Genomic DNA, 14980 nt, shown 5'->3' with positions numbered 1-14980 from the left:
TTTTTTTTTTTTTTTTTTTTTTTTTTTTTTTTTCTGATGGGAGTTCCCTTCATTAAGGTATTTACTAACAATAGCATTTAAAGGGACAGAATCAAGGCTGTTAAGCCTATTGACAGACTTATCTTCTCTTGCAACACTGTCATACTATATAGTGGCATTGATTAACAGATTTCTTTAAGCCATCTTGCAATATGAAGCACACGCATTTTGCAGCTCTGCTGAGAGGTACTTTTTAGCTGCTGCAGTGTCTGTCCCTCTCCACTGCATAGCTTTGCAGGGCTGAGTCTCCTCTTTGCTTCTCCCAACTCATCTGCCTGACACCCGTAGCTCAGAGCTTATGTTTTTTAATGCAGTTTTTTAACCAAGAGAGGATCCATTGGGCAGCTGTATCTTTGCATTGCAAGCTTCAGGGAAATGTTATTAGCGTGGGAAGACCTCAATCTTAGCTGTACCAGGACACTGTATTCCTCCCCTTGTACAGATCAGGGGTCTGAAGTAAAGACTTTTCTAAAGTTTGCTTCATCACCACCTTGGCTGAAGATGAAATAGGCAGCTGAAGTACAGGTTGCATAATGTGCTGAAGGCAGTCTTTCTCTAGCAAAAACAAAAACAAAAACAAAACTGAAAGACCTGTGTATAGTGGTCTAGAGCTAGAGAAGAGTAATAACCAGATTTTGTATTAGCTTTCCTATAACATGATTCATTCTTAGCCTCTGATATATCCTTGCTTAAACATCTTCACCAGCAAGTGCTAGGTATTACAGCAGTGCGTGTCAGCAGCAGAAAGGAAACCAAGCACACACCTAATTACTCTACAGTGTCACTTATCACAACTGATGAAGTTCATGACTTGATGAGTAAAGCATGACAATCAGCAGATTGAGCTCTTCCAGCCTGGGATCCTCAGATCACCAAGTTATCCTGGGCAAAACACAATTGAATTTTCAAATAGAGTTGTCCATTTTGAGTGACCAAGGCAACATATCTAGCCTCAATTTCAGAGATGCTAAGCCCGTGCAGTTTCTGCATGTCTTCCTAATGTACAAATGCTTAGCTCTTTGGAAAAAAAGTTAAAAATGACCACCCAGAAAAATGAAGCAAGAAATAAAACCAAAATATATATCAGAATGGGTTTCTCCAGGTAAAAATATAGATTTTTTTTTCATTCATGTAACATCTGCAGCTTATAAACTACACGATTTCATGTTAATGGAGAATTTCATTGTAAATTTCCAGGCTCACACTACAAGTACGTTATATTAATTAACATCCTTTGCAATATCCTTTGAGAACTATAGATGACAGCGATCCTGAAACTGCTAATATTTTTCTTATGTGTTATGTAAGACACATTTTCCAGTAGCTCTGAACTGACCGCATCCTCAGATGCACAATCATCTTTTTGTAACAAGGATTCTGCCTGAAGCCACCCCGCAGATGCACAAGGAACCTATTAGCATAAACAAGGTTTAATTATTTTGTTCAGGGAAAATTTCACTGCTGGGAGCACTGGCAATTAACTTTTTAGCAATTAATTTCCATTCTACTCATCAGAAAAAGAAATAATAGAGTAGAAATAATATGTTCCTGACCCTTTGGTCACGCAGTGGTTCAGTATGAGTTTTAGGGCTTAAATTAAACACATGACAAGGGGATTTTAACAAGATCAACAGAATATGAAATGCATTTTTATCAATTATTATCCATGAGCATGGGGATTTAGCATTTATGTCTGCTTAAAACATGTAATGGTAGTAAATGCTTATTTCAGAGTGCTGAACTTCCAACCAGCCACTAGGTGACACTTTAAATGAGAAATTCATATTATGACAGTTCCAGAGTTAGTTTATCTCTGTTAATATACAGAGTTAATATAAGAAGGGCAGTATTTACTGTCTTATATAGAATTGGCTTTTTCTAGACCTGTTTTGTTTTGTGATTTGTTTGTTTGTGTCTGTTTTTGTTCTTGGTTTCTGTTTTTTAATGAGAAAGGAAATTACAGAGATATCAAGTACATTGGCTGAGTCAGTAGCTGGGAATGGAGAGTAGGCTCTGAAGAAATGAGCCCTCTTAGCTCCTCATCTCCATGGTGCACTGCTGGGAGCAATTAAATAAGAGGACCAGCATGAATGTTTCCAGTGTAGTTGATAGCTACACGAGTAGCAGAAATGTGAATTTGATCTCTCCCTCCATAAACATCTTTCAATATAGTTGCGGCCAAGAAAAAAAGTTTTGTTAGGTAGAAAAATTTCTAATCACAAAATCTTTTGATAAGCTACAGAAACTATGTCACAGAATTCCAGCAATCTCCAAACTGAGTGCCCTGAGATACACATACAGTGGAAGCAACTGAAGCAAACGTGAGAAGATGCAGGCACTTCACTGAAAACACCCAATATTTTCAGCAAAGCCAACATGATGAAGAGACAAGGCCCATCAGTGTCAGAGGACAGAAGGAGAGCCAAGAGGGAAGGCAATGGCCTGCAATGAACAGCACCTCAGCAGAGACAAGCCCGGCAATCAGGCCACAGCCATACAGGAGCCCAGAAACTGAATTGTATTCTCCAGCAAGGGATAAAGTTCAAATGGCTGGCAAGCTGTACTGGAAAACAAAAACATGCAATCCATTCCTAAAGGGTAGGTAAGGATACAGATGTTCATACAGATATGTGAAGGTGGAGGCATGGTGTAGAGCACAAGAAGCAGTTAGGAAAGACAAGAATCAGACTGTCCCTTCTTTGGGTTGTTGAACATGTGGTGAGAATAACAGAAGCTTCTGCAAGGATCTTTTTTCCTCGTACATGGAAAAGCTCCATTTTGTCAAGAAGGTGATCTCCATTATAGAGGGCATCAGTCCAAGGGATGATGGGCTCTTCCACCATGTCTGCTGCTGCCCTGTAAGACTGGAAGACCCACAGGCCAGGCTGCGCTCATGAAAGTGCCTGCTTATGAAGAGCCTCAAAACACCACCCAGCAGTGCCTGAGGGCTTAACGAATGCCTCATCAATTATCTGTCTGCTCATCAACATCCTGAAGGGAAAGGTATGCAAACCCTGTGCTCAAGTGCACCCAAAGAGCTGAGGCTGAGAAAGACTTTTTGGGCCAGAAAGATCTGTAAAGAGGCAGCAGACCCTCAGGGAGGATCATGGACAAATTACAGTCTTCAAAATTGCAGTTCTCTACAGTCCAACCTGAGGCAAGATGTGCCTGAGGCACCTACAGGCCCATCAGCATTTCTGAGCACCCTATACGAGGCCCACAGGGAGTGCCCAAATCCAGACTGAACGTTGCTGAGAAGGAGCAGCAAGGCACATGCCGTCCTCCTCACTTTGCCCTCCTGGGTGGTTAGCTACCAAACAAGGTCCTGCATGAAACATAGGTGTAACAGGTCCACACGCCTGGCCTAAACTGCTGCCTATCCTGAGAGAGAAGAGATACCACTGACCTAAGAGGATCATGCTCTGCTTCATCCTCACTGGGATGAGGACTGAAATCCCAGTAGCTGGCCCAGTGAGAACAGGAAGGTGTAATGCAATACAAGGATAAACTCCACAACACCCCACATCATACATGACTGCTTCAGTGACTGAGAGAGAGCTGTGAGTTTGGTGAGAGCACTGCAGCTCCCGAAGCTGCCTGGGATGCCCATGGAAGGACATTATCAATAGTGCAACACACACACCTGACATTTGTGACCATACACAAGCAAAGCAAGCTTTGTGAGCAAAGGCAGCTAAGTCAAATAAAAAACAGGCAAGTGTAGAAAGCTGTGTGTTACCTGAGAGCCGCCCTCCTTCCAGCAGTGTGGCACCTAACAGACCAGCTGGTCCAACACGTGTTAACATGTCCTTGAGAACCACACATACAAGAACAAGAGCGTAAACACCACTCCAACACACATGCTTTCATCACCTTCAAATATGTTAACACCTTCTGAATTCAGTTTCTGCATAATGTTATTATTAAGAAGCAGCACAAGCACTTTACTTGTGAGTTTACCACAGCCTGTCTTGATGTCTTGATGGCTTTATATGGTAGCAAATGTGTGCCTACATAACCACTGTTAATTTCCTGTTTTTTATACAAAGTGTACAATCTCTTCCATTCTGTGAAAACCACAGTCCTTTAGGAACAATGAGTTAAAGCTAAAAGAGAAAAGAAAAATAAAAAAACAGAGCAAAGCTGGTAGCGTTACTTAAAGATGCAAGAAAGCTGGTTTCCTAGACCTCAAACCACGTTCCTACTTTCTTTCTGTAACTTGTGCAAACATCCTTTACCATGTTTGACCCTTTTTCAGAAGAATATCAGCTTTGAACTTCCTGGATATATAAAATAAGTTGTGATAACTTCTACAATAATCCTGTAAGATAGCTCTCCTATGTAAATATATATTTACTCTCAGCCCAAACTTCATTTTGGCACTCTTTCCAAGCTCAAGGCTTGGTTATGATTAAAAAGCTTCCAAGTGCTAATCTCTTCAAGTAAAATGTGGATATAATTAATAATGTGTTGTTTACTTTCAGTTTGTTTTCTTTTCCAAACAAGAGTTTCTATGTCTTTGTTTGAAATCTCTTTTTTTAAAAAGTTTTTGGCATTTGGATCAAGAAAAGTATTTTAATTGATATTTTTCTTCTTGTTAATCTAAAAAATAAAAAAAAAGTTATTTTCTAAACAGCAAAATTCTATTTGATTTCAGTTTAAAGAGATACGTCACTGAGAATAATATTCTCAACTTGCTTTGGCCATCTGTGCTCTCCAGCACCAATGCATGTTCTGGGGAAATAGCAAAGAGAGATCAGGCTTGATTCTTCCTCAACCAGCAGCGGCATGTCCCCATTTGGGAACATTCTCCTTTTGTTTCTGCACTTGCACAAGGAGGTATTTCAAGACTGAAGAACTGCCTGCTCTTACAGCAACCCATGCCTGTACCTATGAAAGCTTTTTTGGCACTGTGAATGGATGCACGAAGGTATGTTACACTGCAGTGCTGCAGTCCTGCGACAGGCTGTGACAGAGCTACAGTTACACAGAAAAGAGCTATGGGCCATCTGAAGCTTGAACCTACTTCATGTGAACACAAGTCTGATTCCAGCTCAGTGCTGTTTTATTTGCAGAGGGCCTACAAAAGTGGAGTACTAAATGCAGTGGTGCATTTAGTCCAATACAAAGAGAAGGTAGTCTACTAAAAACAAATTCTGAAGAAATCTGAATAGCTGATGAAGAAGAGATGTACTCTGGTGAAAGAAAAAAAAAAAAGAAAGAAAAAGGAAAAAGAAAGAAAAAAACCACCAAAACAACAACAACAACAGAAAAGCCTACACATTTATTAAAAGCTGGCTACACTCTGGATCTTATTCATTGAATGTCCCCATGATTTCTCATGCAGAGGAGGATACAATAGCAACTGCACAGGCTGCTGCTTAAAGAAAAATCCATAAAATGACAACACAGCTAACGCTCTCACAGATGCAGAACCATTCTAGATGGAATGCTTTGTCATATAGTTGAAATACTCATTTTATACCACAATCTGACGATATCCCCAGCCACGAAGAGGAATTAGGTGTTTGAACAAAACCAGCAGGTACAGTCCAAATATTAGGCACCTGTCAGCAGTCATAGAATGTAGGCGGCGGTCACGGAAAGATTCCGCCCACAAGTGGTTGCCTGTAGTAACCAGATAAGGAAGTAGTAACGCAAGCGCTTACGTAGAAGGAGAGGGGCGTAGACGAAGTTGTGTGAGACTATATAAGTTCCTGTCGCGATCAAATAAACGCCATTTTACCACCCACCACATTGGTGTGCACCTTGGTAGATGGACAGACCGTTGAGTCCCTAACGATTGCGAACACCTGAATGAAGCAGAAGGCTTCATAGAATCATAGAACCATCACATGGTTGGAAAAGCACTCTAAGATCAAAGGAGACCTTATAGCTCTTTGCAACTCCCTGAAAGGAAGTTGTGGTGAGGTTAGGGTCAGCCTCTTTTCCAGTTTAACTAGCAAAAGAACTAGAGGGAATGGCCCCGAGTTGCACCAGTGGAGGTTCAGGTTGGATGTTTGGAAAAATTTCTTCTCCAAAAGAGTGGTCAGGCACTGGAATGGGCTGCCTATTGGTGGAATCACCATACCTTGAGGTGTTCAAGACAGATTTAGATCATAGAATCATAGAATGATACAGAATCATAGAGTGGCCTGGGTTAAAAAGGACCACAATGATCATCGAGTTTCAACCCCCCTGCTATGTGCAGGGTCACCAGCCACCAGACCAGGCTGCCCAGAGCCACAAGAGGTTGTACTAGGGGACAAGGTTTAGTGGAGAAATATTGGTAGTAGGTGGGTGGCTGGACTTGATGGTCTTGGAGGCCTTTTCCAACCTTGGTGGACTTGATTCTATGATGGTTCTATCAGAGAATCACAGAATCATAGAATCACAGAATTGCAGAATGGACAGAGTTGGAAGGGACCTCAAGGATCATGAACCTCCAACCTTCCTGCCACAAACCTCCTCCCCATTTAATACTAGACCAGGCTGCCCAGAGCCCCGTCCAATCTGGCTTCAAACACCTCTAGGGAGAGGCCATCCACAATCTCTCTGGCAGCCTGTTCCAGCACCTCACCACTCTCATAGTAAAGAACTATCATCTAAGTCCAACTGTTGATCCATCCCCACCATACCACAAAACCACATCACTAGGTACCGCATCTACACATTTCTAAAATGCCTTCAGGACAGTGAGTCCATCACCTCCCCAGGAAGCCTGTTCCAATAACTCACCACTCTTTCTGAGAAGTTTTTCCTAATATTCAGCCCAAACCTCCCCTGGTATAACTTAAGGCCACTGCCTCTCATCCTATCACTGTTACGTGGGAGAAAAGGCCAACCTTAACCTTACCACAGCCTCCTTTCAGGCAGTTGTAGAGAATAAGGTCTCCCTTGAGCCTCTTCTTCTCCATAGTGAACAATCCCAGTTCTCTCAGCCACTCCCATAAGACTTGTGCTCCAAACCCTTTACAGCATCTTTGCTCTTATTTGAACAATCCCATAGACTGGCTGGCAATCACTTCAATTCCTCTCACTCCAACCATCCCACCACTCCTACCTAGGGTCACAATGTGAGTTAAAAAAAAAAATAATCCTTTCTTTCATTGGTTTTTGCAGTTGAATGAGTTTTGTGCTCTAGTTCTCAGACCTGGGAGTAGCATGTTTGCTGTAGACAGCAGCAAGCTGCAAGCTGCTACTGCTTCTGAACCCTTTTTTTTTTTTTTGATTACGGCTGAGTGCAAAGATGACAAATGTAGGAACAAAGGGAAAAACATCCTGTTGGAACAGTACTCCCTGTATTCTCAGGGTGAGAAAAGTATAAGCAACGTTTCAACAACATAACAATGCAATCCATTGCTGTTTTTTTTTTTTTTCCTACCCGTATCATAATGTGTAACTGAATACATTTCAAGCTGTGCAGGAGTGCAATATGGGAAAAAAAAAATAAGAAAGAGCCATGAAGGAAAGTGCTAGAAAGCACAAGTATGCAACTCTCTGCTTGCACGGATTTACTCAAGGATTATCAGCCCTTTTCTGTTGTTGCTGTTGTTGTTGTAAATTCTTTTTGCATCTATTTAGCATAAAACTTTGGAACGGAACAAAGAGTCATTTTTTATGGATTAAACAAGGTGACTGCAGTGAAACCGGCCACTTTATTAACAGATTTCTTCAATATTTTAAACTGGATAATTTTACAGACTTAGGTTTTGTTTTTCTAATTCATTTTTTCCATCGAATTATACAAGATTTTCAGAATTAATCTGTTCTTCCGTTTAATGATTTCTGACTGCTGTACAATAAAAGAAGCCCGGCTTTGCTCAGCCCTCACAGAAAAGAGATGCATGTTTCCTCCCCACCCCAGTAAATCCCTTTTCCACAGCAAACACAAGTAAAGTCAACTCCAAATTATACTTGCTGAAGCTTCTCAGAGCAGAGACAGATGTTCCTGGGCATTCATATAGAGGTTGCAGAACAGCTGGGGCTGTTTAATTTTGTATTCTTTCTTCTGTTCATTGCTGCCCCTTCTCCAAGATGCTGCAACGTAACACCCTTGAAAGCAGTGCCTGTTCTAATGCAATGTAAAATGGACTTGAGTAAAATAGAGCTCTGGTGAAGAGCTATTTTTCCAGCTTTTTCAGCTTTTTTTCCCATCTTTGGCAGCTGAAGGAAAGGCCTGCTGCCCTTGCTGACATCTGCAAGCTCAACATTTATCCCTTTCAGGTGAAGAGTCGCCCACTCCAGTTGTCTCTCCCTGTCCCCTCTGCACTGCACTGCAACAACCAAAGGAGTTTCACTGCTCAGCTAATCTTCCCTCCAACTTGGTATTGAGGAATTCTATGATAAAATCACCTTACATATAAAATGAAAAACAAATAAACAGATCTTGGGTAAAGGAGCAGGGATGAGCAGTGGAACTTGATAGGGAGCAGAAATACCTTTAGGTGAAGTCATAAAAGGTGGATCCCTATCCCTGGAGCAAACCTGGATCCCTTTGCGTTATGACAAGAGCAGGAGCACGTACATGCTTCCTCTATAGTAGCTTAAGTCACAACAGCTGTTCTGCAAATGAGTATCAGACCAAACCCCATGTTCATAGCCCTGTTTGTAGGCAATCTGAGCCTGCTGAAACATCTGCTTGATTGTATAGATGATTTCAGAAGATATAAGGCAAAAAAAATTGAACAAGGAAAACTGCTTGTTACATAGTAAGAACAGAGGGCATAGAGCAGAGGTGTGGGAGGTCTTTGGAGAGGCAGCAGCTTCAGCAAACAAGCTAGACTTAATGCTGCCAGCAATATCTGGAGGCACCCAATGTCCTACTACAGTCAGAGCTGTATTCCAGCATCCCTGAGGAAATGCTAGGCTGGCTGGCAGAGAATTATAGAATCAGAGTGGTTTGGGTTGGAAGGACCTTAAAGAACATTTACTTTCCAACCTATGTGATGCAAGGGCAGAAAAGTTAACCTTGAATTTGGGGGTGAAAAGAGACAGTATGTTAGGAGGACAGATCTTTGGAGACTCCAAAAGAGGAAATATTTCCTTTTTGTTTCCTGTTTTGAGGGACTGCAGGGGAGTCCTATATGTCCAATATAGGCTGAAGGACATAACAAAATTAGAGCTTATGTAGGTGAATTGAATTTATTTGGGGAAGCACAGGTGACCTGAATAATTAATCCTTTTGGACATGTTTCCTTTAATAGAGGTCTTAGATTGTGGCATCAAGAAATTCTTTGGTACAATCCTGTCGTTTACAAAGAATGTCCAAAAAAATGCAGTTTCCCTGAGCACAGAAAGGAATCCTATTGTTTTGGATATCTAAAAGGCACTTAAGGACTTCTTACATTTATGCTGAATGAAGGGCTATCAGCTCCAAAGGAATTTCGCCCAACTTCATAGCAGTGATCCCTTTCCTCTGCCCTACCCTAAGCACAACCTTGTCCTGAGTTCATCTGTTGTCTTCACTGCCACCTTAGCTCTGTTGGTAGCAGTTTGTAAAGAAAGCAAAACAAGAACTTACAGATGATTCAAGCTTAGTTATTTGCAGTGCACTGTTTCATCAGAATTCTTTCTCTTCATCCCGTAAAGCATTTTCAAGATATTGCGTTCATCAGTGTCACATCCATCAGGCACACGTAGCCAGTACAACTGAAACAGTTTTTCCCAGGGAAAAATATACAGCACGTGTAAGCAGCTATTCTGCAGATATTAAATTCTACTTTTAAATTATCTTAAGCTCTTTGCCGTTTTATTTGTCAGCATTGCTAATTTTTCCTGCCTTTTCTTGCCTTGAGGACTTACACGTAAATTGGGCAGTTTAGAGCAATCCTGGCAGAGATGAGCTGTTGGAATTTAGTCAGTGAATACATAGGGATGGGATGGGGTGTCCATAGGCCATATTCCTCCCATCTGCTTTGTTATGCTGCATGCAAAGTGCCCAGGGAAGCAGATCCTGTCCCAGATTTGCACTGGGCTCTCTGGAAAACCTGGAGTGATTGGCAAAAGAATGAGCTGGTGGGTGAGCTTGTGTGTAAACAACCTCTCCATGGGCTACCTCTGGACAAAGTGCAAGCAGCACAGCCCAGCAGTGTAGGAAGTGTGCCCTGGCCTTGTCCTACATCTGTCTGATTTTGGCAGGTGCCAATATAAAGACCAGAAACTGTTATTAGGTCAAAAAGCCTGCATGCAAAAAGTGTTTTTATCCAGGATAGTTTATATATCCTGAGTTCTTCGAGCATTAGAGAGATGAGAAGAAGGGCCTCAGATGAAGGTACTGTTAAAGAACCAGCAGCAGTCTCTTGATTTCTATAAAGAGACGCAAAGAGAATAAAACAGGAAATTGCAGTAATGGAGAGGGGATGTAACTGCTGCAGGAGGGAGGGTTTCTGCAGAAGAATGGCAGGAATAGCTCTGGCCATGTTCTGCCAGTAGTGTGCAGGTTTCTACCAGATGACGTGGGAGTATAAAGTAAGGTTATGTTAAAGGATGAGCAACCCTCTAGGAAAAAAAAAATTAAATTAAATTAAAAAGTGAAAACCAGCAAAGAGTTGCTTGATAGCAAAGCCAGAGGTGGCCTCCAAAATGAGAGGGTTAAAATCTTTACTGCGTGTCTGTGCCAGGGTTTGGTAGCAGGGGTGCTGCAGGGCCAAAGTCAGTGAAGGAAGAAGGAATGGGGGCACTGGAGCAGGGTTTCCCTGCAGCCCATGGAAGAAACTCACACTGGTGTACATTCACCCACCCTGTCCTTACCTCAACCCGCAGGCTTTTCCACCCTATTTTCTTCCCCTGTTCTCTTGAGGAATGAGAGATACAGCAGCCTGGTGGGTCCCGGGCAGACAGCCAAGCCAAGCCAACCCACCACAGCTTCCTCTTAAAAAATCTTCACACAATAGTTTGAAATTAGATAAACAAAGGAGAAATCCTGCAGATTTCTGAAGTACTTCACAATAGAAAGAGTGGAAGGAAGGCATAAAGTTTGCTACAGAAATGGAAAGAGACTGAACTAGACAGGAATTGTATTGAAGAGGCAACACAATTTCTCTCCAGTTGCATAAGTGAGGAAGATCCATCTGCAGTAGAATAGCTCTATTTAGTTCAGAAACAGAACACAGGAGCTAAGCATACTTGCTACATTTTAAATCTTTCATCCAGTTATTCATGTTCTGAACTGAATTATTCCTGTATATTCAGCAACTGAAACTTCTAAGGACTTTTTCATTTCTGGAAGAAAATCAGTGTCTTGAAATATGAAGGCTGCTAGGACAAAAGACTGCTGACTATGGATCTTCCTGTTGGAATTCAAACAGTACAGAAGAGCAAAGTCATTCTCCAATGCCAACAGGAACCACATGTAATTATGTGTTTATACTTCCTTGTGTACTGAAGTGACAGTGACCCTGTCATCCATTACTCAAAGTGAGTGGAGCACACACGGTTTCATGGATTTTGAGACAGTGAAAGCCTGTGAGATCTGACATCCTGTGAACACAGTCACATTGTGGTTGTTAATTTGGTGAAGCAACATGAAGGAGCACTCAAAATGGAAATTCAGACAAGGTGGTGCTAGCTCCAGCACTGCCAGGAGTGGTCTCATGCCACCACCTGTCATTGTTCCCTCAGAACCACTCAGTACCTCCACTTCAGTTTGATGTGGGAAGGATTACAAGTAGCACTCGGGCTAAGGATGCTACGTGAGCATTGCTGCTAACAGTTACAGCTTTCAAGAATGACACTAACCTATCTTTATCTGTCTGGCATTCGAGCTCAGCTAGCATCCTTTAGGAGTAATTGCAAACCTCTGCTGCAGTGACAGCAGTGACATAAACTCATAGTTTAAGCACTGTACTACATGCTCTAAAGTGAGGCAAAATTCTGTAGCATACAAAATGGAGTAGTTTTATTTTCTTAACACGCTATGCAGATCAACCTGCTGGGAGGAAGCATTTCTACAGCTATGCACTTCAAAAGAAGCTCCTTCTTAATATAAAAATGTCCATAATAATCCCTAAAAGATCAGCAGGTCACTCATAGGCAGCTCAGAGCACAGTCAGGCTCTTTTGTTTTCTTTTAGTTATACAGAGCTCCAGCTATCTACCCAGCACCCTCAGTGCTGATGGACACTGAAAGGAAGCTTGCAGAGACAGAAGTAATTGCAGGAAATCACAATTAAAATCTAAGCAAATCAGAAGCCAAAGAGACTCAGAAAAGGGAACCAATGATGATTACTTCAGAATCAAACTTTTAAAAAATCATTTTAATTCCGACCATGCTGAGCACTGCAAGGTATGCATGGCTTTGTTAACTCCTTATCGACTTACACCTCTAATCAGCACTCTGCATCTTTGGCAGGGGGAGTTAGGAAAAACAAACACAAATATTGTAATACTGCAGTGATTAAAGAAACTTTATCCATTTCTTTCAGGAAAACAAGGATTAGGTAGAGGTGCTTGTAATGGGAACCTTATTTAAAACAGATTGCCTTTACACCCAACAGATGGTGAAGATTTTATACAAATCAAATGCCAGGTGATGTGGAGCTGAACTCATCATCACTTCTTGACGTGACGTTAATATTGCAGGAGGTCAGTACAAACAAAACAGACATTTCTTTGCTTGTGTCTGTACTGGATGCCAATTTTAACGCTGCCATAGGGTAATAAGATAAGAAAGGCAGTTTAAATTTAAAAGGTTAAGAGGGAAGGATATCTACATAAAGCAGAACAAGCTGTAAGAGATCTACTGTGATTTTTTAAATATCCTTACTGCTCTGTGCATTAAATAACGTGTTCTACTTTAATTATGACTCGGAGGACTCCCATCATCACCCCTAAATGCACATCGAAAGGACGCTCAGCTTGCCAAGTCCCAGTCCGAGCTGCGCTTGGCAGAAATACACTCACGCCGCTTCACAGCCTGACTTTGCTTGTAATTATATTTACTTCAGCCTACTGCCACAAGGCAGAAAAACACGGGGCAGAAGGGGAGGGAGGATGTGCCTACCGTACCAGCGGGTCTTTTTTCTCCATGGCTGAGGTTTGACGCAGAAACTTCGCTTCTCCCCGGCCCCTGCAGCGGCTGCCCTGGCCCCGGGCCGGCTGCTGGGAGCTGCCCGGCCGCCTTGGGCTGGGAGCTGGAGTCAGGGTGCCAGCTGCCCCGCAGGACAATGGCTCCATTGGGACAGAGCTTGGGGACAAAGGCACTGCTTTCAGGATTGATTTTATATGCACACATGTGACCTTTGCCTGAAATGACTCTATGGAAAGCGTCCCTGTCCTGAAGATCCGCTTTCAAATGCAGCGGAGTGATGCTCTTGCCTAATCTGTTCTTTTTTTTTTTTTTTTTTTTTTTTTTTTGGCCACGAATGCCTCAGGAGAGGTCATGTGCAGATAACAAGGTGGTGTCGAGCCCTTTCTAATCATTTAATAGTGCTATTCAGTAATGGATAGGGTTATTTTCTTCACTTTCAAAGTCTTTCACCAGAATTTGCTAGCTGGACTGCTTTTATCTGCATTTAGGAATTTAAGTACAAATCCAGAGAGCCCTAACTTCCAATCTGGTGCCCTGAGCCACTTCCAAACTCAGGCCAGCTGAGTTTTAAATGTGTGCATCCAGATAAGAACATTCTTTCATTTTTTCCATAGATCTGTAGGATACTTTTGTTGAAAACGAATTCCTGTATTATAAATTTAAAGTCATTTTTAAAGAGTTTTTGACGTTTCTTACTTGATAGGACACAAAGTGGAAGCTGTCAGTATTTAGCACATGTAAAATCTAGATATTGCTGTAGCTGTGCTGGAGATAGAGGGATGAAGGAGTTTGTCACCATGACATGGGGATGCTGCAAACACAGCAGCTGTAGCCACTCAAAGGCAGCTCCCTTGGAGGGCTTCTTTATTTCATTAGACAGCTAAATAACATTTTCCATTCTAAGATCTTGATTTTTGCTGTCTACTGCTCTGACAGAATGGCTGTTTTACTTTATTACTTTTCACTGGCCATTTTTGTGCTGGAAACATTGTGGATTTTTTAAACTTATTTTTAAGTTGAGTCAAAATATGCCAACCATTTTTTCTGAATAAAACAAAGGGTGAATACTTCGCTGTACTGACATTATACACATTTCTCTGTTCTTTCCATGAACAAATCACAGGATTATATACCTTCGAAGCAAGAGATTGGATATGGGGGATCAGGGAAGAATGGCCTTTTTAAAGTGAATACGTTCATCCATCCCTACCAAATTCCAGCTGGATGTGGTCAAGTCATAAATCTTGTAGAGATCTTTGTGCATGCTCAGCACTGTGTGCAACTTGCTCACACTTAACCACAGAGCTCTCTGGAGGTCAGCTTTTCTGGTTGGCTTTGGGCCCCTTACAGCCTGGGGTGCACTGCAGGTTTATGTCAATGGAAAGGACTTACAAAAGATGCACAGCTGAAACCAGGAGTGGGTCACCCACTTCCAGCAAAGCTTCAGATTAAGTTGCCCACATCTTGCCCATAAAAACTGTGTGCTTGTTCACTCTATAGATCCCCAAAACTAAACCTAATCCCTCTGTGAACTCTCTCCACAACCCTCCATACCATCCTCCCTACTTCTTTTTTAAAGTGAGACAAGGGAAGTTTAGGTTAGATATTAGGAGGAAGTTTTTCACACAGGGTGGTGATGCACTGGAACAGGTTGCCCAAGGAGGCTGTGGATGCCCCATCCCTGGAGGCATTCAAGGCCAGGCTGGATGTGGCACTGGGTCTGGTGGTTGGCAACCCTGCACACAGCAGGGGGTTTGAAACCAGATGATCACTGTGGTCCTTTTCAACCCAGGTCATTCTATGATTCTATGATTCTTAAAGCCCCTTCTTTCACCATTGGTCCTTTGAGGTGTTCACACGAGAAGGAGGATAAAATGAATGCTACAAGCAGCTGCTGGAAAGATGGCAGGTC

At 42.1% G+C, this 14980-nt stretch overlaps 1 protein-coding gene across 4 annotated transcripts in view; it reads right to left on the bottom strand.

Annotated features, from left to right (window-relative positions):
• ENPP2 (ectonucleotide pyrophosphatase/phosphodiesterase 2) overlaps positions 1-13272 on the bottom strand; it is a 70694-nt gene extending 57422 nt beyond the window's left edge. For 3 of the 4 annotated variants that reach the window (XM_042838060.1, XM_042838008.1, XM_042838017.1), the window contains exon 1: positions 13042-13272. In XM_042838060.1, coding sequence (XP_042693994.1) covers positions 13042-13272 — 231 coding nt within the window. The remainder of the gene's footprint in view (positions 1-13041) is intronic. The other variant, XM_042838051.1, reaches the window with a different exon arrangement.
• Positions 13273-14980: the final 1708 nt, after the last annotated feature.

The sequence above is a fragment of the Centrocercus urophasianus genome, unplaced genomic scaffold, assembly GCF_019232065.1.
Source record: "Centrocercus urophasianus isolate 14NV4802_14NV808 unplaced genomic scaffold, USGS_Curo_1.0 seq_11, whole genome shotgun sequence".
Taxonomy (NCBI): domain Eukaryota; kingdom Metazoa; phylum Chordata; class Aves; order Galliformes; family Phasianidae; genus Centrocercus; species Centrocercus urophasianus.
This window is presented reverse-complemented; position numbering and strand designations above follow the sequence as displayed.